This window comes from Bemisia tabaci, chromosome 2, assembly GCF_918797505.1.
Source record: "Bemisia tabaci chromosome 2, PGI_BMITA_v3".
Taxonomy (NCBI): Eukaryota; Metazoa; Arthropoda; class Insecta; order Hemiptera; family Aleyrodidae; genus Bemisia; species Bemisia tabaci.
Window position 1 is genome coordinate 57,874,136 of NC_092794.1, and position 17,553 is coordinate 57,891,688.

The following is a 17,553-nucleotide window of genomic DNA, read 5'->3' on the forward strand; positions in this document are numbered from 1 at the left end:
ATATTTTCCCGCTTCTTGGGTTGATAGTGCTGCTATCTTTAATAATTGATGTTTTTGCTATGAACAGTAAGTAAGGCAGGTTGTTGTTGGTCTGGATTGTTATCAGTGTCTTCGTCATCAAAACATGCCAATATTCTTTCTTGTATCTCTTTGACTTTAAACATTTAATTCTAATTTCACCCTATCTCATGTTTACTCTAGTATTCAACAGTTTGTTACATTACTTTTCCTAACATCGTGTCTTATGTGTGGAAAACCGCGATCGTACCAAACCGAAGTTCCGGCCATTACCACATTACCAAGTTCATATCACTCAGATCCCTCACAATACATAATATCGGTAGTTTTTAGCATGTTTATTCGTTAAATATAATTACAATCAAGGATATATTTATCTTGAACATGTTCGAACCTAATTGGTTTTGTGATGCCGTGAAGTTTTGAAGCTACTCTAGCTCCTAAGTGCACTTGCCCACAATGTCGACCGAGACCTTAATCTCTTTGATTGTTTGTTTTCAAAGTAAGATTACTTTGTGCTTTTTCCATTTCCTAGTTGTCTAGAAGTTTTCATTTTATAATCTTTTCAAACGAAATTTTACTTCGCTTTTCCCTTGTCCACCTCTGAGAATGTTAAATACCAGGGCAAGATGTTGATGGATGCATGATACGCTAGATTGCCTGGGTACCATGATTTACTTGATAATTTTCCTATTTCATCTAAAACTCTCTTATACCCATGAAAATTCAATGTTTTGTGCTTAGAACTACAGAGAGATACATCAATGCACCAAAATATGTGCTCAACCGGAGAAATTCTTTAAACGCTTTTCTTCTATGATTTGGGATTTCCTGAGCGACTGCGCTAAACAGTTTCAAGGCTAATAAGGATACTTATTCCTCTCTCTATTAATCGTTAATTTGTAAATAGAAACTGTCGGTCTTGGCTTTAGATTGAATGATGAAAAATACCACCCTTACTCACCATCTTGTGCCCCTGAGTAACATTTTACATGGTTACCTTATCAATATTCATTACCTACTTTAACGCTCCAAGTAATCGCTTACAACCAGCTTCTATTCTGTACCCTGTGATTTTTGTGATTTCCTATTACTCGAAAGTTCTTGATCAATGATTGCTAAATGGCTAGTGTAAAACATCAGGTTGACAGCTTTTCTCTTGTGAGTTAGAGTTAGCATTACTCAAAATCAGTGTTTCTTATGTTTTCCTTATTCATCCTTCATATCCACCGTGCTCATGAACATAGGTTTTTTTAAACCATTACCTTTCTTGAAATCTGATTCTTAAAGTAAATGTGTCAGTCTACTGGACATTTTACTAAAAAATCAGTTCACAGAAATTATCATCGTTATGGATCTACCTACATTGAAATTCTTTGTACCCAACTGCTGTCAGATCTTACTACTGGATTTTTCAAATTGTGAAGCCTGAAGGTGAGTATCTGCTATTAAGCATCTTAAACTGTATCTTTTCTTCAAAAATGTGACATATATTCTATTAGCCAAAGTATAAAATCACGTATCTCCATTATGAAATGAGATCCGAGAATGTTAGTATTTGTTCCGCCTGGCTGATTGAGATTCATAAACATTCCGCGAGGCGCAGCACCGCGCAGCGCTGTACCAAACGAGTTTCGTGGCGCGCGCCATTCGAATTGGTGGCCGCCACTAGGCAGCTCCGTACAGCACCTCAAACGGGTACCTACCACACCAGTTTCGTATAGCGCGTTATATCATTTTTTTCAGTGAAGGCCTCAGCACGGCAGCATTGTCTAGGTGCTCGACTTGGTATATGTAGAAATAGGATTGGGGGTGGCTACGTACCAGTTGGAGGATGTCGTCCTGCTTGCTGACGACGAGGAGGTGGAGGAAGGGATCGGAGGCCTGGATGATCTGGATGACGTGGGCGTAGCTGAGCCCGGCGATGTTCTCCCCGTTGACGGAGACGATGCGGTCGCCGGTCTGGAGCCCGGCTTGCCACGCCGGCGAGTTCTCCCGCACGCTCTTCACGAATATCGTGTCCATCGGCTCGTCGTACACCCCCGGCCCGTGCCGCAGGCCCCACCGCCGGTCCCGCGCCAGCACCTGCAACAACCACCAGTCCGCAAATAAATACAAGTGCACACAAAGTACAAAGTTACAAAATCCCAAATCCCCTCCGCACAGTGCGACATCCTTACGGACGATCCGGACAAAAATCGGTAAAAGACACTTATAATGAAGGTAGTGGCACCGACATAGGAAAACCCTTTGCCACTATCAGAGTAAAACACTCGAGGAATAAGAAAATGTTATATCTCAGGATTTTTTGCGTAGTTTTCGAGAAAAGTTCATTCAAGATTGGCAACCTCGAATCAGGCCTGTGTTAACAATGTAAAAGCAAAAAGAATAGCAATAGAACACGTCATGTACCGCAAACAGCGATGAATACTCCAGAAATTTTTGGTGCCAAGTAAATAAGTGCTATCTTAAATCTTTCTTCTGCGGTCAAATACATATGTGATGCTCAAAAAAACTTGAAGCTGGCCGTAAGTAAGGCAGTTTTTTTTTTTTTTTTTTTTTTTTTTTTTTTTTTTATTCTTCACGTGAATCCTTACAGAGCCAGCACATGGAGTTCTAAGATCGAATCATTTTGATCTAAGTTCATTTCCCAAATCAAATCAATCTGCAAAATAGGTCCCAGATGATGAGTTCTGTTCTCACGCTCCTGTTCGAGATAACTCTCTTCTAGGGAGTCCTGCGTGCAAAGGGACTTTGACCTCGGCCCTGCAGAAAGAATTGGCAAATCTGAAGTTGAGCATGTATGGGAACAAATGTATGAAACCAAATAGAGACCTTGAAGGCAGACCAAGGAGCTTAAGTGTTCGATTGATTTCTTACAAAATTTAGTGTTGCGGATTTATTTAGAAAAAATCGATGGATTGAATCGATTTAACTGTCTCCGAAAATTCAATTTTATCGATTTAAATCATGGGAAAAAATCAGTTCCCCAAAGAATCGACTTGAAAAAACCGGAAATTACAAATGCTCAAAATTCGTACTCTTAAAAAGACAGATCGGGTGAATATTTCCGAGAAGTTGGCTAAAATGTCGGTCCAAAGATCGGCTCACGTGCCGATTCAGAAAACTCGCGTCGAAAAAATCGGAATTTTCGATTTTGAAGGAACGAACACACTGTTTATCGATCCTTTTCCGTAGATTTAAATGGCCGATTAATCGATATATCGAAAAGCACGCCACCAGGGTGTCTACGGAAACAGACTGACCAGAAATCAGTACTTTTCCAGTACATTCCCAAGAAATTCAGTACCTTCTCAACTGAAACATTCAGTACTTTTCCAGTACCTCCAATTGACGAAATTCGAAAAAGTTCAATTTCTAGCTCAAATTGAGATAAAAATGACAAAAAATGAAAGAAATTCCGGACATTTTTGCGGAATTTCCGCACTTTATCGATAATTCTGGACCGCCCTTAAAAAATCTGTACTGTTTCCGGACTTGTAGACATCCTGGCCACGCCACTAGTAAGCCCTGTTTTACGTATATAAATCCATGCTTTCTGAGGTCATGCGGAAATCGAGATACGCCCTTATACGCCAAAAGAGCGACGAATTTTCAACGGGTGAAGAACGGTTTCGCGTCACGACGCGACGCGCGAGGGTTTCTCTCGCTTCTCTCACCCCGGACTTTTATTCCCCGGCGACGCGACGACGCCCCGCGCCGCGACGCCCTGGACGCTCGGCAAAACGGCGTCGCTTCCATCCCACGCTCCGGATACAACGTAACGGCCGCGGGCGTGGGTTGTCGTCGGAGACAAAGCTCGGCTCGAAAATTTTCCCGCCGAAAGGAGGGGGAGTCTCCGCCGAAACTGCAAATGAAACTGGAAATCGTTACGTAACCCTGTCCTGTATCACAAGTGAAATTGACTATCTCTGATGGGATCCCCTCTCGTCTTCCCTTCTATTCTGCCGTGCTAAGGAAAAACGCCGTAAGAACCTCCAGGCGTTGCCAAATTTCCTTTTATAAAATACGAATTTCCTATTAAACTTATGAATATTTTCATTCCAATTTTTCAGATACTTTTGCTCACATTTTCACCTACAGTTCCTGAAAATGTCAAGGAAAAATATTCATAACTTTCCTCAAAAATGAACATTTTATCGAAGGAAATTCGGCAACTCTTGAATGTTCATACGGCGTTCTTCCTTAGCACGGCAGTATTGTGTTCTTGCGGTGGTCTGGTTGGGAAAAGCGCGAAAGTTATAGGGAATTAGCGGCGCGCGGGAAATGTCGCACGGTGGAACAAGCTTATAAAAGAGACCGGACATGAAACATTAATTTAGCTAAAATTTCAAATTTTGATGTTTTTTTGTCACACATTCAATTTCAAGGAATCCCTCAGATCGAACACCACAAATCTACATCAGAGTTTTGATGGAAATGGAGATGCTGCATGTGTGAGGAATTTGCGATTTGACTATTGATTCTTATGTATAAGTTCGCGAGAAACACGATGGTGCCACTGGTTTTCTCTGAAATCATCTCCCAAGCTCAAAAAAAAACTCTCAAGTTGAGGCCAAAATAGAGGGGATATCCCACGCTATCCTGAGAGTCTACCTCTACATCAAGACAAACTCTGCATGCGAAGATAGGGACCAAATAATACATTAGCAGGGTTGCCGTGTTTTCAGTTGTGGAGTTCCCATATTAAGTGGCAGCCCTGTCAATGTATTTGCTCCCTATCTTTGCATGGAGAGTTTGTCTAGATGTAGAGGTAGACTCTCAGGATAGCGTGGGATATCCCCTCCATTTTGGCCTCAACTTGAGAGCTTTTTTTGAGCTTGGGAGTTGATTTCAGAGAAAACCAGTGGCACCAGAACTTGTAGGTAAGAATCAATAGTCAAATCGCTAATTCCTCACACATACAACATCTCCATTATCTGGTTTTATCCAGCCTAATGGACCACGATCGCGCTCGGTTTTGCCAAAAATCGCACAGATTTACATGATGCTTTCACCGGTGTTACTTGTTTTTATCCGGCCTAGGGCCCAAAGGGTCGTGCTTAGCAAAACCCGCGAATCTTCATCGCGTCTCCATTGGAGATAAGTTGTTTTTGGTTGGACACGATTTGAGGCATTCAGGTCGATTGGAGGCGGCTCGTTACGCGGGCTATTGGCGAGCCCCCGATGGTCTGATGAGCCTCATCCGCAAATTATCCTCCATTTGTACACCCCCACCCCCTCTCGCTCCTGCCACCGCCCACCTCCTTCGGCCACGGCAGTGGTCCTAGTGCAGGGCCCATTTCGCCAATTTTCGCATCCTCGCTGTCGCCGCGCCGCGTTAGGCATGTCCGTTTGCCTTCGCTCCTTTTTTTATTGTCTCTAATGCCCCACCGATCATTTTCTCTTCCCCGCCTTCGGAAGCTGCCCTCTTTTTAAACTGTGTCACGCCATGTTGTCCGTTTTTCCCGAAAACCACGGCTCAACCATCCAACTACTCTTAGCAGGGTTGCCACATTTACAGAATACAATTCTCTGACATTTCCCTGATTTCCCTGACAATTTTGAGTAAAATTCCCCGATAATTGGTTCGCATTTTGCAAAAAGGAACCAAGAGCATCCCCATGTCGCTAAGATGGTGCAACTTTTTTTATCCTGTAAATATGGATAGATCATCTAAACAAGTTGTATCTTTACTCCCAATAAACTATGAGTTCAAGACGAAAATTACCTTTGTATTTATTAGTTTTTGCATAATTTCAGGAATTTTTTGCAAAGATTGTAAGTTGCACAATCCTAGCAACATTGAAATGCTCTTGGTTCCATTTTGCAAAATGCGATTCCATTGAAGAAATGACATAAGGTCAAAAAGACATAATTTGAAATGGTTTCCGGGCAAAATTTGTTGTTCTAAACGTCACACCCACTCCAGAAAACTAATGAAGGAAAATTAAAAAAATTTCCTCGACACTTTCGTTATTTTCCCTGACTGTGGCAACCCTGTCATAGGATAGTCGGAGAAAGGACCCCGCACGAAAAAAAAAGAGAATCTGCACTGTCTTTTCGTTGTTATTTGATACAGGGCCGTCGCAAGGAAAAATTGCCACTCACGCGAACAGCAAATTTGGCGAAACCTTCTCCTCGCGTTCAAAGAATGGGTGAATGTCTTCCTCTATCCCTACGCCAGGCCGTGAGAAAGTTCCGCACCTATAAAGTCATACAAAAACCCGGGAAATACATTCCATGGGTTGGTGTCTCCTTCCAACTGTCGATCGTTCCGACTTATATGATTGGGAGGAGAACAGAGGAGGGAGGACTACAATCTTATGGCATCCATAGACTACTACCACAACAGAGCTCTACTTTTCAAGATTCAAAAAGTCAATGAAAATGAGAATTATTAATATTTAGGAGGCGACCTGAAGACCCTAAATATTACGTGCTATCCTCATTGAAATAATCCCGAGGAGGCCGTGCGTCACGCGAATCAGTGACGTTGCGTGAATTATCGATTATCGATGTTTCCCCATTTGAAGCTATGGTAAAGAATCGATTTTTAAGGTGATGGCTGCGAATATCCTATTTATCAATGATTTTCCATGGGTTCAAATGACAGATCGATCGATATATCGCAAGGCACGCCACGCCACTGACGCAAATGTATAACTTCATGCATGAGCACTGTGAGCTTTAAAAATCGAACTTTTTACGTGCCGATTGTGAACAATGACAAACAGCCCTATACCCTACACTGATACACATAGGTTTTTTTCTCAAAACTATCATTGTGGACATTCCTGGTTTGCTTAGCAGTATCAATTTGTACACAAGCGCACACGCGGCAGAGCGGCTGTTGCAGGCATTTCGAGCCTCGAGCGCAGTGTTATTTGCTCGCGAATCCACTCGTCAATTTAAGCCCCGGTCTCACAGACAGCGCTCGACGCCAAGTTTGCCGCGCCAAAACTACACGGAGAAAGCGGGTCGGTTGTTGAATCGTTATCGATTGAACTCGATCGATAAATCCCTATCTTAGCAATGCTTTTTATCGATCAAGGTCATTCGATAACGATTCAACAATCGACCCGCAGATGTGTGACCCGAACCCTTCGGTATATATCGAAGTACTTCAGATGTCTGACCCGTACTTCGGCAGCTGGACCTCAAGTTTTTAGATACGTGATCCAAAAACTTCAGGATCCATATGCCCTCAACTTCGGGTCCCATGTACGAAGTTTTCATCTCCGTGTACGGTTCTACAAAGCGAGGGCAACACGAAGTTGCTCGCGCGACTGAGTGCAATGATTTCAAACCTGCCTGATGCGCCACGAATGAGGAAATTCGTGTCGCTTACATCTGTGCATGGGGTGAGTGAGGTGGGGGAGGGGGGAAGGGGGCAGGAATCTATTAAAATCGGATTCTTTGAGGAGGATTTTCCAGAAAAACATCTTCTGTCCAAGCATCCGCGTCATTTTCGGGACCAGCCACGGAAATAAAAAACTTCGTGCGTGGGACCCGAGGTTGAGGTCATACGGATCTCTGAAGTTTTCTGATTACGCATCCGAAAACTTGCGGTCGAGCTGCCGAAGTTCTCGTTAGACATCGAGGCACTTCGGTATGTACCGAAGTACTTCAGATGTGTGACCCGAGCCCTTCGGTATATATCGAAGTACTTCGGATGTCTGACCTGAACTTCGGCAGCTGGACCTTAAGTTTTTAGATACGTGATCCGAAAACTTCAGAGATCCGTAAGACCTCAACTTCGGGTCCCATGTACGAAGTTTTTACCTCCGTGTACGGTTCTACAAGGCGAGGGCAACACGAAGTTGCTCGCGCGACTGACAATGAAGGCAATGATTTCAAACCTGCCTGATGCCACTAATGAGGAAATTCGTGTCGCTTACATCTGTGCATGGGGTGCGTGAAGCGGGGGGGGGGGAGGGGGCAGGGATCTATTAAAGTCGGATCCTTTGAGGGGGGTTTTCCAGGAAAACGTCTTCTTTCCAAGCCTCCACGTCATTTTTGAACCCCCTACCTAAAAGCCCCTACCTATCGCATCAGTATTACGAACAGAGATGAGCTTCCGGATTTTTTGGTGTCGGTTTAGGTTGAATTTTTCCGTTACCCTTAATTTGATGGAATAACTTCAATATTTCGCTAGAGACCCCGACTTTTAAAATCGGGGGCTCAGGGTTGAAGGGGAGGTGGTGAGAGGGGGGGGGGGCTTCGAGACGATGAGCTTTGGATTCCTTGGGGTCAATTCCTTAATCCTTCTCATACGGTCCTCAACTTAGTCCGAACTTAAATCCGAGACGAAAACCTGGTGCGGAAGGTCTGCGTCTGCAGGTCTACCTTGTACAATAACTAGGGTGAGTTTTTGTTCAGTGGAATCATTCAGTTCATTTGAATTAGATCGATTGACGTTTTGACGAGGACTCAACGTCGAAAATTTTATCGCTACTGCTTTTCCGGTGGCAAAGTAGATCTTAGCGTCGCGTCGCGCGGTGCTTGTGAAACCGCGGCTTTACACACGCAAATTAACGCCAGATAGACCCGTTCCGTACGTTTTGTCAACGCGAAATAGGTCCTCGCTAGTCACGCCGGCACTGCCATGCTGCGGCAAAACGTCGTATGAGCCATCAGGCGATGCCAAATGTCTCTTGACAAATCACGAATTATCGGGAAAATTTATGAATATTCTCTTGACAAATCACGAATTATCGGGAAAATTTATGAATATTCTCTTGACAAATCACGAATTATCGGGAAAATTTATTAATATTCTCTTCGGGTTTCTCGGAGGTTTTCATTTGAATTTTAGCTTAGACGTCTAAAAAATTTACAGAAAAATGGACCGAGTTTAACAGAAAGGAACCAAGCCACATCAGCTATTGCCAAATTTAACTGGGAAATTTAAATTTTTGCGAGAGATCGTTTGTGCGGATTCCTTTAAAATTTTTAAGGAATTTGCTTCAAACTATGGAGAATTTTCACTGAAATTTGCACGAAAATCTGCACAACCGTTTTCATGAAAAAAATTAACTTGCCCGATTAAATTTGGCGATAGCTGATGTGGCTTGGTTCCTTTCTGTTTAACGCAGTCTAAATACGCATTATATTTTCTTGGAAGAAAGATATTTCCTGCGAAGAAATTTGGCAACATTCGAACGCTGATACGGCGTTTTTACTCAGCACGGCAGGGTACCAGTACACACTTGCATTAAAACCAGCCGAGAATGCAATAAATTTCAATGCTATCGCCTTTCCAGCTCTGCGGTTTGCCTAAACGCGTGCGCGACGAATGACCGCTCAGAAAACCGGACGGTTGAAATTTATGCGCTGCGATCCGGAGTAAAATGTCATGCGAGTATCAAACCGATGCTTCGGATCCAAGGGTCGAATGGCAGCAGAGTTGTACGCAGCTCCGAAAGTCGGGATGCGTGAGTTGAAAAAAAATTTTCGCCGGTGTTGCGAAACGATCCGTAGTGGGTTACCGATTTCTTGAAGGCGTTAAGATTTTATAACGCTCCTCACGGATCCGGGGGAAGGGTTCGTTCACCAGTGGCGCGGCGTGCTTTGCGATATATCGAATGATCTGTCATCTAAACTTATGGAAAAGGATCGATAGACAGGGTGTTCGCAGCGAACACCTTAATAATCGATTCTTTACCATAGGTTTAAATGGCATAACAATCGATACATCGCAATTCACGCCACGCCACTGCTTCGTTGCAACCGGACTTGCCTGAGGATACGCATTTACGATTCTAAAATGCGTTTGCGAGTCTATTTCATACACAACTACACTCGATAATGACGAGATATCTCGGTCTGTTCTACTTCTTCACTCCGTAAGTTGAGCCAGCACGTCCGCATGACTGGGTCATACGAAAAATATTCAATGGCGCAGAATTTGAGTGGGAGGCGAGGGAAAACCTAAAAAGTCATGGAAATTGTAAAAAAAAGTCAGGAATTCTCGTGATTAGCGCGATTTTCGAAGTACGTCTAGGCTAAGAGCACTGAAAAAGTTCGGAAAATTTGCGAAACATCTTGAATTTTTTGTGCTGTAGCTCAAGCAGCTTTGAAAGATGAACTAAGTCTAAAAAATATGAGTTGCTTGATATGTTGATAGGGTGTCAACCGTCAGTAAAAACTGGGACCGAAAAATATCCAGAAATTCGATGTCATAAGTAAAAATCAGGAAACTCGGTCGTTGATCAGGAAATTGTGAGTGTTTCAAGCATGTTTTAAACACTTGTCGATTTATTCGCGCCAAAGATCAGGAAATCTTGTCTAACATCAGCAAAAATCAGGGAAATACCAGGAAAATCAAAAATTTTCTCTGAAAGGGATCACCTGATTTTGAATTGGTTTTTGTTATTTTTGTACATTTTAACGATTGAAGTAAATTACTTAAAAAGTTAGTTTTTGAAGGATTCCAGCACACAAAACTTTTCACGTAAGTGTAACTACCGAACACGTGCACCATTTGGTTCCTCGGGCCGGACACAACCCCGTAACTCCCACTGAAAACCCATAGCGGATCTGCTGTTTCTGACTCGCAACACGCAGCGCACTCGCGGTACTGAACAGAACCGCGTAACCGCAATAGAAGCGGCATGTCGGATCCGCGGTTTCATCCTAGGAGTCAAGCACGACACTCGAACGATGCACGAACACGCGGACGCAGTGGTGATAGTCGCAATTATCATCTGCAGCCATGCTCCGTTTGCGTCACGTTTCATCACGCTCGGCTCTGGAACCGGGTCACACAAAAGGGCGTAACTCCTTTTCAAAAAGAGCCTTGGAGTGCACCAAGTCATACGGCTGACGGGGTTCATCTCGAGGTGCACTTACGTCCATCGGTGATCGACGATTTCTTTGTCCCGAAAAAGCTGAAGAAGCGCAGCCTCCGAAGTGGAGTCGGGGTGTCTACTAAAACAGGCTGGCCAAAAATCAGTAATTTTACATTAATTTTTCAGTACATTCCCCAGAAATTCATTACCTCCTCAACAGAAAAATTCAGTACTTTTTCAATACATTCAACTGACGAAATTCACTGGAAAAAAAAACACATTGTACCTAGAGTCCAGACTCTTAAAAACATCGACAAGAAAAAGTACTCTCGATTCAATCGGAATCTAGCTTAAATCAAGAACCAAGCCTCTGCATGAATTTAAGCGGATTTCGTTTTGATTCAAGCAAAAATCCGATTGAATCAAGAGTATTTTTTCTTGTCAATGTTTTCAAGAGTCTGGACTCTAGATCCAATGTGTTTTATTTTCGGTGCTCGAAAAATTTCAAAAATCTGAATCTCCCGCTCAACTTGCGACAAAAATGACAAAAATTCCGGACCTTCTCGCGAAATTCCGCAATTTTGCAGTACTTCCGGACCGCTCTTAAAAAATCAGTACTATTTCCGGGAATTCCGACTTGTAGACACCCTGTGGAGTCAGTAACACTGGTTTTGTCTATATGATTGCATGCAAAATAATCGATATTTTGTCGAAAGGCGATTATTTATAATGAATTTTAATGGAGAGAAAACAGTGTTTAGGAACCTCCGGAAGAATCGCCGGTGAGTTTTCGTCGGATCCGGGGCGGCCGCTTTCCGCGCGTCATCCTCGTGAATTGGAGCGCGTTCGCCGCACGGTGGATCGAGTCAATCAGAGAGTTCGGACATGAAATTGTTGACTAAAACTGCACATTTTCATGTTCGTTTCGTCAGATATAAAATTTCAAGGGGTGCTTGTAGAAGAAAATTTTACGAGGAAACCAATGAAATCAATTTTAGAACCTCAAATTTTTGTAAAAACGGAGTTATAAGCATTTACAGTTTCCGAATTTTGTCCGACCTCTCCGATCGACTCGAGCCACTGTGCGCCGTCAGAAATCGTGAGAAAGCGTGGACGGAAAATGGGCAGTGAAATCGCGAAAGTAGAAAACTCGCCGCGAAAATGGCCGCATTCATGGACGCGGCCACGCACTGAGGAAAGAAGACGCAGGACGCATGTATGCTGAAAAAAACTGTGTACTGATTGTTTCAGACAATACACTGGAAAAAAAAAAAAACACATTGGATCTAGAGTCCAGACTCTTGAAAACATTGACGAGAAAAAATGTTCTTGATTCAATCGGATTTTTGCTCGAATCAAAACGAAATTCGCTTCAATTAAGATGCTTGGTTCTTGGTTTAAGCTAGATTCTGATTAAATCAAGAGTACTTTTTCTTGTCGATGTTTTTAAGAGTCTGGACTCTAGATCCAACGTGTTTCTTTTTCCCAGTGTAAGAACTATGAACTATTGGACAGAGAAGAATATGAAGTACCACGATTCACGTTTCCGCGTTAGAATTCGTCGTTCCTCTTACGAAAGAACGCAACTACTTTACAGTGATGCCAGATTTTTCCGCGCGAACCGCATTTTTACCCGGCAAATTTTCAACGGAAAATTCCATTGATTTTCTTCTAACTCGTGCAAAAATCAGACAAATTTTTGATGAAAATTATGCTGGTTTGCTCTGGTGAAAAAAATGAATCGTTTGAGTAAATTTTTCAACCTAGGAATGAAGTTATGTTCCTTCGTGCGGAAGAAGACAAAATACTCGCAGTACACGATGCTTAATTGGACGTATTTCTATCAAACGCAACTAAGCGCTAATTTGAGTTCCTTTTGAGGAATTTAGAATGCCGGATAGCGCGTTCTGTCAAAGGGAACTAAGCGTCACGGAAAAGCATTGCGAGTATAGGACGGAATAAACCGGACGCCCGATTCCGCCGCCAATCCAGGCCCCCCTCTACCTTCCTCACCCTATGGCGCTTAGGTCCGTTTGATAGAAATACGTCCAATTGTTTACTCAATTTCCAAATTTAACCAATAAGTGCAAAATTATAGCATTTCATGTACTCAGCGATTCAAATGTCCCGGGGTTATTAAGATGTTGTACCATGATGTGTGTAACGAGTGGCCACCATGAATCTTCAGTTTTTTTTATCGGTGGGACCCTCCCTTAATGTCTGACATCATTTACGGAAGGCTCCTCACCAGGTTTCGAATTGTTATTCTGCAATATCGTTCGATCTCCTCGAGAGAAGTCACCACCACTGTCGGTATACAGGTGGTGGGTCTGCATGAATACTCCCTCCATAGATATCGCGGGTTCAGACGAGGTGTAGACTGTTGAGCGTCAAAGCCTGACAGGGCTGTTATCACGCTGTCACGCGTTCGACACGGTTACGATTCGGAGCATCTGATATTCCGAACGGGATCCTCGTTAACGTCATTTTCTCCCGCTGGTTGTCAAGTTGCATCCCCGAGGGCGAAGGCCCCAAACCACCCGACAACCGCCGAAACAATGCGAACCGTCGGACAGCAGGGGCAGACAATTAAAAAATGAAATTTTAATTCGCCTGTGAAAGATTTAGGAAATTTCAAAGCATTTTTAGGGTCTGAGTATGCGACCCGCACTAAATATTGTTAGCAGAGTGTTTCACGAGGTACTCTGAGGTTCTAAAAATTTTATTTATTTAGTTTTTTTTTTTTTCAGTAAAAACGTCTCGGAAATTCGCCCAGTCCTGAGGAGTCAGGGAATTTTGCTGAAGAAGCGAACATTTTTTCCTCCATGCAAAACATCGCATTTTTTCAATTTCTTCTTCTTCTTCTGCTTATTCTTTTTCTTCCCCAAAATTTCCAGAGTGAATTCCAGCTTTTCATGATTGTCATTGGGAAACTGGACCTCTTAGTCCCTCAAATAAAAGTTTAAAATTGAATAATTGATACTAGAGCGTGGCCCGAGAGCTTTCGAAAAAAATGTAGGACCAAAAAAACAGCCGAAAATAGCAAACACTGGGGAAAAAAGTCTTTCGAATCCAGAGTTCCGACTCATAAAAAAATTGACGAGAAAAAGGCTCTTGATTCAGTCGGATTTTTGCTTCGACCGAGAGCCAAGCCTTTTAATTTGAGCAGATTTCCTTTTGGTCCAAGGAAAAGTCCGATTGAATCAAAAGTATTTTTCTTGTCGAATTGTTTATGAGTCTAGACTCTGGATACAAAAAACGTTGTTTCCATCGAACCAAAACGAGGCGGAGGTTTTGAGATCTGTAGTTAAAAAAGACTAAGTTAGTAGTAGTGGTAAAGTAGTAGTTGTAGTAGTAAGTTAGTAAGACGTTTCGAGACCAAAAGCTTTGTTCGGGGATGTTCACATTTCCAGGTGCTCCGCGACCTCCTAAGTCTTTAAATTTTTGGAAAATTCTTCAAATTCGTTCAAATTTCATGAAACTAAATTCATGATTTTGAGATCTGTAGCTCAAAAAGGCTAAGTAAGTTAATAGAAGTAGTAAGTTAGTAAGACGTTTCGGAACTAAAAGCTTTGCTTTTAGTCTTGTGGATGTTCACATTTCCAGGTGCTCCGCGACCTCCTAAGTCTCGAATTTTTCCGTATTTCATGAAACTAAATTCATGAAATTGTATAATATTTTGCATCCGTGGCAAAGGTTTGACAACGTGACGAGACGCTTTGGGTGCCCCCGCCGTCGTCGACGTGTTGAAATAACGTGTCAACCCTGGCTCTGGCCGTCTCGCGGGAGACTGACAGCACGATTTGTTATATCATGTCGTATTGACGTTCGGCTTCGTGACTTCGAAAATCGTCACCCGACTCCCGCGCTCTGTCAACGCTGTTTCAGACCGGCGACGACTTGACGAAGGATGGGAAAAAATCCACTCACCTCTCTCAGGATTGCCACACAATTTAGAAAATAAAACTCCCTGAAATTTCCCTGATTTCCCTAACACATGTTAGCGAAATTCCCTGACAGTTGAAGATGTGAAGGACGGTTAAGAAGGCATAATCGAAAACAGTTTTCAGGCAAAATTTGTTGTTCGAAACCTAAAACACGTTCTAAAAAGGAAATAAAGGTGATTTAACAAATTTTCCTGGTTTTCCCTGACTGTGGCAACCCTGCTCTCTCTGCATGTTTTCTGCAATGAACTGACATAAGGGTAAAATAGGGTGTCCAGCGAATATATATTTGAATAAATATTTTAGGATAAAGGAAAACAAGTAAAAACTTTATGGATCGGCTGCAAATTTGTCGATCATGGGATTGTTTGGGACCGTGCAGTTTTCTATTTTGTTTTTTGAAAAATTGTCAGATTTCTTCCTGAGGCATAGGAACGACTTGTAATCTGAGAATTGCTTACTTTTTGATTCCCAGAATTATGAAGGTATCATGCAATTTTTTACTTTTTGATCCTAAGTTTTATCGACTCTTTTTTAAAAATTACCAATAGTCCGGGATTTTATTTCGATTGTGGCAATCATGGCATTCACGGTGGATTCTTGTTGTCCCTAAGCGCTAGACATTCTGTAAAATCAAATCGACTACTATTTTCCAACGATAAGCCACTAGGATTGTAATGCAATGCCGCTACAGTTTCTTCAACTTATTTAATCTCGCAAGAAAACTCTGACAATTCCAACAGTTTCTAGCACGAGGCAAGCCCTTATCGCAGACCATCAAACTGCGACCAAATCGCTCTAAAACAGATGAACTGAAACTGATCAGGACAAAATATGACGTGAAACAGAATGAGCTCCTCAAAGTTTCTTTTTCCCTTGGTCTTACCATTAATATCCCCCCCCCCCCCCGGAAAGTTATGAGTGTTTGTGACTGTCCGATACTGTAGTAGAATCAACTCCCACGAGAAGATTGTCCCTTCCTGTCTCCGCTCCCCTGCTCTCACAGACGAAAGTTCTGAACAGTTACCAGTGGCGTGGCGTGGATTACGATATATCGATTGTTATGCCATTTGAACCTATGGTAAAGAATCGATTATTAAGGTGTTCACTGCGAACACCCTGTTTATCGATACTTTTCCATTGGTTTAAAGGCTTATCAATAGATATATCGCAAAGCGCGCCACGCCACTGCTAAACAGTTACGCCCATAAGCAAATTGGACAGCATCCGAGCTGGCTACTTGCCATTCTAATGAATTTAATGACTAGTTCGTCTCAAATACAGTGCCTAACAGTGATATTTAGAGTGTTTTACTAATAAAACGACATTTTCATAGATTGTTCAGTTAGTATCCGAATATGATGAGATATGCATGCGCATGCGTTCGTCAAGTTTGATATCACAATGCCTTAAAAAGTAGTTAAATAGATTTTTGTCAGCTCCGAAATTGATCTTTCCCTCCGTTTGTAGGTTCTCTAGTTCCTCCCATAATATCTTTATCGGAAAAGTTTGGTCTCTGGAGGATTCTCTTGCGATTTTCTAAACCACCTCGGGCTTCCCAGAGATCGTAGTATCGTAGTAACCAATAGAAAAGTCTTACGTCCCGTGCAATTGATTAAAAATAACAACAGATGAGGTGTTTTTTTTTGGAGGGGGGGGGGGGGGGGGCTGGTTTTTTTTCTGATAGTTTCGATAGCGAGCCTACAGCCATCCAGCGGTTCTATTTAGAGTCCATAGACATCATCGCGGGATCGGTATACCCACCCATGGCACAGGCTTTCAAATTTTCAGGGATTAAGGCCGAATAGAATCTATTACTGCAGATCTACTTGTCATTTCCGTGAAAATTTGTCTCCACAACCATGAAACGCCACGACTTGAACCAGAATCGGCCGCACTTACGCTAAAAGGAATCAAGTTCAAATGAACTCCTGAGGGAAAAATAGTGTTGGGGGTTATCCCTAAAATTGTGGTACTACTCCAATTCGTTGGAAGATACAAACATTTCCGATTAATTTTGGTAGTATCGCAAAATTTGGGTTAGTAACCTCATTTGTTGGGGTACTACCACAATTAATCGGAAATGTTCAAGTTGGAACTTAATCCCTTCCTCTTTTCTTCCGTGTGAATAGAGCTTATCATTTGATTCATCTGCGCATAGTTATCGTAGTTACACATCCTGAATTTCAGTTGGCGAGAGAATCAGCGAAGACGCAGTTTAAACCATTCACTTTTTTCTTCTTTCATCTCTATTCGACGGTGCGGAGCTTGGAAACTACGCGTTTTTTCTCGCAGCTGCGACGACTCATCACGGTGAATTACGGCGGCTGCATGCCACAAAAAAATAGCACCACGTTGCGTCGTTGCGCCGTCTAGCCGTGTTCGAACACTCATGACCGACGAGCGAGACCTCGCGTTCGTAGTGGTGAGGTTTGACGACAACGCCGGGTCGTAAGGATTCTTCATTCACCTTCGTTTCATTTCATTCGGGATTGCATCGGTCTCGGCCTACATAGTGGGTTACGCTCCATTTGTCGGAGCTTCACTCGAGAAAAAACGTCACCCGCTGGAACAGTGGACAAAGCACGAGCTACTGTATATGTTTCATGTTCTTCTTACACAGGATCATCATACGCACCGGCGAATTCTACCTCTTCCATCTGCAAGCTTTTAAAAACCTAGAAGTTTAAATCAATTTAAATGGAGGAATTGCAGGAGCAGGGTGTCTATAATTAAAACAGACTGGCTGCAAACCAGTACTTTTTCAGTACATTCCAAAGAAATTCAGTACCTCTTCA

At 42.6% G+C, this 17,553-nt stretch overlaps 1 protein-coding gene across 13 annotated transcripts in view; it reads right to left on the reverse strand.

Annotated features, from left to right (window-relative positions):
- Positions 1 to 17,553, reverse strand: part of RhoGAP19D (Rho GTPase activating protein at 19D) — a 185,527-nt gene that overhangs the window by 41,574 nt on the left and 126,400 nt on the right. For all 13 annotated transcript variants that reach the window (XM_019040851.2, XM_072295927.1, XM_019040852.2 and 10 more), the window contains one exon: positions 1,843 to 2,103. In XM_019040851.2, coding sequence (XP_018896396.2) covers positions 1,843 to 2,103 — 261 coding nt within the window. The remainder of the gene's footprint in view (positions 1 to 1,842; positions 2,104 to 17,553) is intronic.